Source organism: Camelina sativa, chromosome 4 (assembly GCF_000633955.1).
Source record: "Camelina sativa cultivar DH55 chromosome 4, Cs, whole genome shotgun sequence".
In the NCBI taxonomy this organism is placed as follows: domain Eukaryota; kingdom Viridiplantae; phylum Streptophyta; class Magnoliopsida; order Brassicales; family Brassicaceae; genus Camelina; species Camelina sativa.
Genome location: NC_025688.1, coordinates 6,975,959 through 6,986,024, shown reverse-complemented (window position 1 = coordinate 6,986,024; position 10,066 = coordinate 6,975,959). Strand labels below are relative to the sequence as shown.

Here is a 10,066-nt window from a genome sequence, read left to right as displayed (position 1 = left end):
GGGTATTGGTCATGGTATAAAAGATATTTTAGAGGCTCATAAAGGTCCATTTACAGGCCAAGGCCATAAAGGCCTATATGAAATTCTAACAACATCATGGCATGCTCAATTATCTCTTAACCTAGCTATGTTAGGCTCTTTAACCATTATTGTAGCTCACCATATGTATTCCATGCCCCCTTATCCATATCTAGCTACTGACTATGCTACACAACTGTCATTGTTCACACATCACATGTGGATTGGTGGATTTCTCATAGTTGGTGCTGCTGCGCATGCAGCCATTTTTATGGTAAGAGACTATGATCCAACTAATCGATATAACGATTTATTAGATCGTGTCCTGAGGCATCGCGATGCAATCATATCACATCTCAATTGGGTATGTATATTTCTAGGCTTCCACAGTTTTGGTTTGTATATTCATAATGATACCATGAGTGCTTTAGGGCGTCCACAAGATATGTTTTCAGATACTGCTATACAGTTACAACCAGTCTTTGCTCAATGGATACAAAATACCCATGCTTTAGCACCTGGTGTAACAGCCCCTGGTGAAACAGCGAGCACCAGTTTGACTTGGGGGGGCGGTGAGTTAGTAGCAGTGGGTGGCAAAGTAGCTTTGTTACCTATTCCATTAGGGACGGCAGATTTTTTGGTACATCATATTCATGCATTTACAATTCATGTGACGGTATTGATACTGTTGAAAGGTGTTCTATTTGCTCGTAGCTCGCGTTNTAATCGATATAACGATTTATCTTCGTAACCAGATAAATTGAAATCCCACTATTGGCCAGAAATGTTAGTGGATTCAGTATGTGAAATGTTGAGTGATTATTTACCAGAAGGAAACCACGCTACGGGTTCTCATTACGAGATAGAGAAATTGATGCGCAATTTAGGACTCTCATATCATACAATTGATGTTTGTATAAACAATTGTATATTATTTTGGAAAGATGACAAAAAGGAAGAAAAATGTTTGTTTTGTGATGCACCAAGATGGAAGCCTAAGAATGACCAACGCAGAACCAAAGTACCATATAGTCGTATGTGGTAATTATCTATTGGTGATACTGAAGAAAATGTATCAGAGTCACAAGACTGCAGCAGCAATGCGATGGCATGCCGAGCACTAAGCGAAGGTGGGAGAAATGAGTCATCCATCTGATGCAGCGGAGTGGAAGTATTTTCAAGAACAAAATCCTCAATTTGCTGAAGAACCCTGTAACGTGTATTTGGAATTGTGTACTGATGGTTCAATCCATTTGGGATGTCTCGTCACCATTCATTATGGCCAGTGATATTGACGCCATATAATCTACCCCCTGGTATGTGCATGGATGCTGAGTACTTGTTTCTTACAATTCTGAATTCTTGTCCAAACCATCCGCGAGCTAGTCTTGATGTCTTTCTCCAACCTCTTATTGATGAGTTAAAAGAGTTATAGTCTATTGGAGTCGATGCATACGATTTGTCCTTGGGCCAAAATTTCAACCTAAAAGCAATGTTGATGTGGACGATAAGCGACTTTCCTACGTATGGCATGTTATATGGATGGACAACACATGGTAAATTGTCTTGTCCAGTTTGCATGGACGATATAAAGTCTTTTTATCTACCGAATGGAAGGAAGACATGTTGGTTTGATTGTCATCGGAGATTTCTTGCTCCTGATCATCCTCTGAGAAGGAATAAAAAAGACTTCCTGAAGAGAAAAGACGCTACAAGAGAGTATCCACCAGAGTCCTTGACCGGTGAGCAAGTTTATTCTGAGCGGTTGAACCCTGTAAATCCTCCAAGAATCAAGGACGTCGGTGGCAATGGTCATGAAAGGAAGATGCATGGATATGGAAAGCACCATAACTGGCACAAGAAAAGCATTTTATGGTCGCTACCAGATTGGAAGGACCTTAATCTCTGACATAATATTGATGTGATGCATATAGAGAAGAATTTTTTGGACAACATCATGTACACTCTTATGCGTGTGAAAGGTAAATCAAAAGATTATGTCATGTCAACGTTGGATATAGCAAAGTTCTGTTCTCGGCCACACTGACATCTTGATAGTAGGGGTAAAGCACCTTTCCCGCCCTATACATTGACAGATGAAGCCAGAACAAGCTTATTGGAATGTTTGAAATACTCGGTTAAATTCCCAGATGGCTATTCAGCACACTTAGCTAATTGTGTTGATATGGAAAATGGAAAGTTTTCAGGCATGAAAAGCCATGACTGCCATGTTTTCATGGAGCGGTTACTTCCATTTATCTTTGCAAAACTCCTTGACCGGAATGTACACCTTGCGTTATCAGGTATATTAATTAATTATTTAAAGTTCTATATATATATATATATATATATGAAGTGAATTGTGTTTCCGTAACTAATGTGATGAAGTTTGAATAAATATAATATTGTAGGGGTTGGAGCATTTTTCCGGGACTTGTGCTCGAGAACTTTGCAAACAAGTCGACTTCAAATTCTAAAACAGAACATTGTTTTAATCTTCTGCAATTTGGAAAAGATATTTCCACCATCCTTTTTTGATGTGATGGAGCACCTGCCTATACATCTTCCCTACGAAGCTAAATTGGGAGGCCCTGTCCAATATAGGTGGATGTATCATTTTGAAAGGTTTTTCAAAAAATTGAAAGGAAAAGCAAAGAACAAAAGATATGCGGCAGGATCAATTGTTGAATCATATATCAATGACGAGATTGTTTATTTCTCTGAGCACTACTTTGCTGTGAACATATGAACAAAATCAAGGTGAGCAATTAAGAGTAAATATTTTTAATGTGATATTTAATTTAATAGTCATAATAATTACTTATTAATTTTATGGTCAGATTAACAAGATTTGATGAAGGTGAAGCGTTTGAATATCATGTCCCTGGAGTACCCTCTATATTTACTCAATTTGGTCGTCCCAGTGGAGAAATGAATGAAATATAGCTTTCATGTGATGACTATCGTTGCGCACACGCATGTTTTACGGAATTGTGACTATTTTCAACCAATTGAGAGGTATATAATTAGTTATATGTNAAACTCCTTGACCGGAATGTACACCTTGCGTTATCAGGTATATTAATTAATTATTTAAAGTTCTATATATATATATATATATATATGAAGTGAATTGTGTTTCCGTAACTAATGTGATGAAGTTTGAATAAATATAATATTGTAGGGGTTGGAGCATTTTTCCGGGACTTGTGCTCGAGAACTTTGCAAACAAGTCGACTTCAAATTCTAAAACAGAACATTGTTTTAATCTTCTGCAATTTGGAAAAGATATTTCCACCATCCTTTTTTGATGTGATGGAGCACCTGCCTATACATCTTCCCTACGAAGCTAAATTGGGAGGCCCTGTCCAATATAGGTGGATGTATCATTTTGAAAGGTTTTTCAAAAAATTGAAAGGAAAAGCAAAGAACAAAAGATATGCGGCAGGATCAATTGTTGAATCATATATCAATGACGAGATTGTTTATTTCTCTGAGCACTACTTTGCTGTGAACATATGAACAAAATCAAGGTGAGCAATTAAGAGTAAATATTTTTAATGTGATATTTAATTTAATAGTCATAATAATTACTTATTAATTTTATGGTCAGATTAACAAGATTTGATGAAGGTGAAGCGTTTGAATATCATGTCCCTGGAGTACCCTCTATATTTACTCAATTTGGTCGTCCCAGTGGAGAAATGAATGAAATATAGCTTTCATGTGATGACTATCGTTGCGCACACGCATGTTTTACGGAATTGTGACTATTTTCAACCAATTGAGAGGTATATAATTAGTTATATGTCATAAATTAGTTACATTTTAAGATATCTAATTCCACCATATTTTCTCATATACATTTGTGGTGATCTGGTCTTTCTATATTTAGTATGATCGAGGATTATATTTCGGCAAAATATCCAGGACTTAGCGAGAAAGAACTCTCCGCGAAAAGAGCTAACGAATATCATTTATGTGTTAAACAATATGTCTGTTAAATAATTTTTCGTGATATACATATTTTACTTATTGTTATTATTTAACATATCGGGACTTATATGCAGGTTTCTTATTGGAACGCCTCCAATCCATTTCCTACTTGGGTTCAAGAAATTGTCCATGGACCTTTGAACAAGGCAAAAACATGGCCAATGTATTTTACAAGAGGTTATTTGTTTCATACAGAGAATCACGGTGCTGGACGAAAGACATGTAACTATGGGGTCTCTGCTAAAGGTGAAAATTATGCGAATGCATCTGATGCCGCAGATTTCTATGGAACATTAACTGATATCATAGAACTTGAGTATGAGGGGATGCTTGGGTTGAAGATCACACTATTTAAGTGCAAGTGGTATGACCCTGTTATTGGTAGAGGCACTCGCATAAGTAGTGGTGGCGTTGTAGACGTTCTTTCATCCAGAAAGTACAATAAATACAAACCATTTATTCTAGGTATGTATATAATTGTCCACATTAATTATATATTGTCTTATCACCTTCCTATATAATATGTGTAACCTTTACACGTTGATTGCAAAACAGCATCTCAAGCCCATCAAGTTTGTTATATTTTGTACCCATACATAAAGAAACTGAAGCATTTGTGGCTTAATGTTCTAAAAGTAAATCCGAGGGGAAATATTTCTGGAGAACCTACTCTTTTGCAAACAGAAACTGATGATGTTGTATNTGAACATATGAACAAAATCAAGGTGAGCAATTAAGAGTAAATATTTTTAATGTGATATTTAATTTNCCCAATAAATCTGGATTACGATGTTGCAGACGCAGAACCTGAAGATGAATTTATGTGTAATTTATCGTCTTCGGATGATGAAGAAGAAGACGACGAAGAACTCCAATAATTATATATATATAAACTATGTAATATAATCTTAGTACTTTAAGCTATGTAATATAAATTATGTACTTTAATTTATATGTAAACAATGTGAAACTATGAACTATGTCAAATTATTAGCTGAATTGTTAAAAAAAAAATTAAAAACATATTAACATTGGGGTTACTTGAACCCGAGCCTGAAGAGACTAACTATAGTACATTAACCATCTGAGCCATTAACTCTTTTGTAATTAAGTCAACAATGTATACTTTATATTGACTAACTGATATCATATAATTGGATCATATGCTGTTGGGCCCTAAACCATCCGCAGCCCAAAAATCTAAACCTAAAACCCAATTCTTTTTAACAAAACCTAAACCTAATTCAGAAAACCTAAACCTAAGCCGACTCTCTTCTTCTCCTTTGCAATCTCTCTTCTTCTTCGATTAAACCTAATAGCCGACTGATCAAAGTTTCTTCTTCTTCTTAGTTTCAATCTATCTTCTTCTTCTTAGTTTCAATCTCTCTCTCTTCTTCTTCGATTAAACCACTTGATGTCTTCGACGATTAAGAAAACAAAAAAGAGAAAGGTTGCACCCAACCTTTCTCAGAGAGCCGCACCATCTAACCTATCTGCAGCCGTTCATCTCACCAACCCTCAGAGAGCCGGACCATCTAACCCATCCACAGCCATTCATCGAACCAACCCTCTACCATTGCAGTACAATTTCACCCCGACTGCTCGAATTCCTCCGTCGTTCACACCGTCGGAGGAAGAACGTGTTATCCCCCAACAACTACGAGCACCCAATTTCCGGAACTTCCCACCGCCACAGACACTTTTCCAGAGCTCTGGCAATCGAGTTCCTGATCTGCCTGTTCCGTCACCTGAGGTTCAGAACAATCCACTGAATCCACCGGAGGATCATATGCTGTCTCCACTGCATCACTCCCATGGAAGTCAACCATCTTCTCAAGGCAACAACTATGAGCCTCAACTCCAGGATGACACGATTCAATCTCTAACTGCCCTCCTCACGATGCCTGGCCGTGAGACGTTTACGACAGTTCTATCTCCTCAAACACTGCCGAAGACGACTTGGTATGTTTCGCTTCCTGTGAATTGTGTGGAATTCGATGGTTTGATTCGGGTAATTAAAACAAAATTTGGTTCTCATAGTGTTCTTTGTTTGATTCAAACTTTGTTGATTCAAATTATATATATATATATATATATATATATATATATATATTTATATATATATATATATTTTTGTTTTATTCAATGTTTGTGTTCCACTGTAGTGTCTGATTAGATACTTTGACTTTCTCTCGAACCATAGTAATTTTATTTGATCAGATCATTGAATTGTGTGGAAGGATCCCATGTGTTGTTTGTTTGATTCAAAGTTTCTATTTGATTCGTTTAATTAAGACAAAGCTCTAGCTCTCATAGTGTTGTTTGTTTGATACTTGGTATGTTTTGCTTTCTAATATGACAAACAATTAGCATTCAATTATCTGAGTTAGTGTCTTACTATTTGATTATTGTCTCAGTTAATAACTTTGATTGTTTGAGCTTTCTAACTGATCAAACTAACTACAATTTGTTTACATGTGTGTGTGGAGGTTTGATCGGGACAAAAAGGCCAACTTGTTCGGAAGATTACCAAGATTTTTACAAACAAATTCGATGGTCCATATTATACTTGGACTTGTGTGCCTCCCGATAGAAAAGAGAGATACTTCATGGAGTTTGCGGTAAGAATAGTACAATGACTGCCATGTTTTTTACTTGTGTTTACTTCTTGTTTTCACTGACATAGTTCCTTCTCTCTTTGTTATGTTGAAAACTTACACCTGGGATCCATTGATAACAGGAACCGTTCAAGAACATTTCAACACCATCTGTAACCGCCGGATGAAGGGCATGGTTAGCGATGCAAGGACGGCTTGAATTAAACCTTCATGGATTGAAGGTGAGCTCTGGAAAGAGATGGTTGCTAATTGGGATACTGAAGAACAACAGCAAGGAGTTCCACCTATTCCAAGTGTCGTATGTTTGACCGTAATGGTCTCGGTCCTCACATCCACTTATCAGGCCCTAAGTCATATAGGTAAATCTAAGATGATCTGGTACTAAGTCATTTCTATTTTGTTAGTTACATTTATCAACATTTCTATTTTATCTGGTACTAACCATTCTTTAATTTCTAACATTGCAGGAAGAGGAGTTGGGAAGAGAGGTCAGTATGGGTGAAGTTTTTTTCTAAACACATACAAAGCCGGATGGTTCTTATGTTGATGGCAAGGCAGAGAAAATCCATCAAGCTTATCAGCGGAAGTTGCAAGAGAAGATGGCTGAGCTCGAGGCAGATTCAACTGTTTCAGATGGTACTTCACACCGTCGGGAGCTCACCAGCGATGAATGTACTGCCATCTTTCTTGAGGTAAAGTAGCATTTCTACTCGATCATGCATTTGTTTTGCTCTTTACTCACTGTTTTTCTTTTTCTAAAAACAGTGCACTGAGAAGGATTCACGTGGAACTCCTTATGGTGTTGGAAGCCTCAAATATACTCTTGGCAAGGGAAGGGCAATCAATAAACCGAAGCCTTTCTTACATTGCAAGAACAACTGAAGGAAGCCCAACGCCAGATTGAAGTTCAGGCTGAAATTCAGGTGACTCTCAACGCTGAAGCTGCTGCTCGAGAAAAAGAGACTGCTCTCCTTGTGGCTGAGCAAAAGCAAGAGATCAAAGAGTTGACGATGATGGCAAAGTTTATGCGCCACACTAATCCAGCATACCTGGAGTTTATAGCCTCACAATCAGCTGAGGAGGACGCTGAGGAGGATAATCTTCTATCAACAACTCCATGATCAACTCTATTGTTTCTTAACTCATGAACTAAGTTATTTTCTTCAGTTAGTATGTGTTATAAACTTTTTCTTTCTTTGCTTTTGGTTTGATTTCTATTTTTGGACTTGTGTATATTCTGGTTTAAATACAATCATGGTTATGTTTATAATGTGTTTTCATTAGATTTTTCATTTAATAAATCAGTTTTAAAATCAGGATTAGATTCAGGATTACAAAACAATAAAAACCATTCAATTTCATTATTTTCTGAAACAAAGTAGTCGCTAAATAGTCGTCATTTAGACGGCAAATTGTCGTTAAATAGAGGGTAAATAGTCGCAAATTAAAACGACTAATTTCAGACTAAATTCTTGCAATTTTTATTCATGTAAAAACGTCGCAACTTTCTCGCAATTTAGTCGCTACATTTAGCGACTAATAAACGACTATTGCTAAAATAGTCTTTACATTGTCGGCAATTTTTCGCTAAATGCGGTTACTAAATGACGACAATGCGACGACAAATTGACGACAACACTATATAGTCGTTACATAGTCGTTATTTAGAGACTATTTAACGACAATTTGTATTAGCGACAAAATGTTAGCTACAACAGTAGTTAGTCGCTAAATAGTCGTATAATTTCATTTAACGACTATTTAGCGACTATTAACACGGTGGCTGTTGGCCTGTTTTCTTGTAATGATCCAGTCTGCCAAAAACATTTCTTTCTTTAAAATTCACCAACGAACAAACTTCAAGATGCAACTCTTGAGACTTACTAACCTGGGAAAAAGGGAAAAAAGAGGGGGTGAGTAAACAAGTTTACTCAGTGAGGAGATCAAACTCTGCCCATTGGACATACAGTAATAACGTTCCAAATATAATCAACAATCATTACTTAGCATAGATTTAGAATGTCTATTAATCAAACAAACAAACAAACATCTTATTTCTCTTCAATAACTTTCATCTTATTTTATGCACTTTTGTGGCAACTACCACATTCAAACATTTATGTTTCTTTACATTACTTAAGAAGTTTTATTTTATTTATAGGTTTGGCCATTAACACTTTTTTTGGCTCCCAAACCCCTTTCTTAGAAGACCACGGCCAATAGCTTGATTCTTCCCTGCTCGTCAGCGGTTTATGACCTGCAATGAACCCGTCGGTCCATTACAGACCAACATCCTCAAGTATCTTTCCCTTTCTCATTCTCATTCTCATTCTCATTTATGTTCATAATTATATTTAAAATATAATATATATATAAGTTAATTCATAACATCAGATTATGTAGCTAATGTGCTTCACATATATCATGTTACTAACAAGCTATTTTACCATGCACACAAATTCACACAAACACTTTCAATCAACAAACAATTCTTGAGTCTATACTCAGCAACTATCGAAGAGTACATAAAGAAAGAGGTTATTGTTATCCGCAAATACCACCCTCTCACCTTAGCCATAAATTTAATACTTGGTTTAGAAAAAGCAACAACAGAAGCCCGCTTCAGCAACAATCCTCGATCTGCAGCGGTTTAGATGACTATAATCAATTAATCCACCCCAAAATCTCTATTTAAATTGACTGGGAAACATTCCAGTTAATTAATTAGATCTAGCTTAGTAATTAAACCAAACCAAAATCCAATAATTTAATAATTCCACGAGACCATGATTCAGTTCAATAATCACAATTCATCACCACAATCATACAACTTAGAATTCTTGGTTTACTCTGGTTGAGATCCGGTTTAGTAACAACACAACAACGACAAGAGTAAGCTTCACCGTTTACCTTTCTCGGCGTTTGCACTCGGACGAGTTTGCTCCACGATTCAAGCAACGGAGTCTGCTCGGCAACAGGGATCCAAAGTGGCTCAAGCTCACGTTGGTGTTCAGTTCTCATGATTCACAATCAAACAACAACAACATATCATTAGACAACATCATTTACTTCATGCGCAAGTTACAAAAGAACACTAGGGTTTCCTTACCCTTAACGGCCTCGACAATGGCTATGGCTGTTACGGAGACAGCTGCTGACATCTCTGCTGACAGTGGTTAACACATGGTTTCAAACTCCGGTGATTCACGATGGGTTGCTGACTAACGGTGGTGATCGACGATGACAAACAACAAATCCTCGTGACCTCTTGCTCTCCTTCTCAACGATGGCAATGACAACAACATGAGAAAGACGGTGATGATGGTGAACTACGACGTTGAGAGAGACTTAGGATTAGGGTTCACAAACTCTCTTCTCTCGACAAAACAAGGACGGCGATATGAGTGCATCCACACTTACACCATAAACCCTTT

The 10,066-nt window shown here is 36.9% G+C and overlaps 1 protein-coding gene across 1 annotated transcript; it reads left to right on the top strand.

The window, feature by feature from the left end:
• LOC109132659 lies at nt 6,502-7,757 on the top strand. Its single transcript, XM_019244566.1, has 4 exons — nt 6,502-6,635; nt 6,755-6,991; nt 7,100-7,324; nt 7,398-7,757. The coding sequence occupies exons 2-4, from the start codon at nt 6,933-6,935 to the stop codon at nt 7,534-7,536; spliced, it is 423 nt and encodes a 140-aa protein (XP_019100111.1). The 5' UTR covers nt 6,502-6,635; nt 6,755-6,932; the 3' UTR covers nt 7,537-7,757.

What these genes read in the sequence shown, in the direction of transcription:
- LOC109132659 (XM_019244566.1), top strand. Translation starts at nt 6,933, where the DNA reads ATGTTTGACCGTAATGGTCTCGGTCCTCACATCCACTTATCAGGCCCT. An exon ending in TCAGGCCCTAAGTCATATAG is followed by an intron (nt 6,992 to 7,099) that starts GTAAATCTAAGA and finishes CTAACATTGCAG; the next exon opens with GAAGAGGAGTTGGGAAGAGA. An exon ending in GTACTGCCATCTTTCTTGAG is followed by an intron (nt 7,325 to 7,397) that starts GTAAAGTAGCAT and finishes TTCTAAAAACAG; the next exon opens with TGCACTGAGAAGGATTCACG.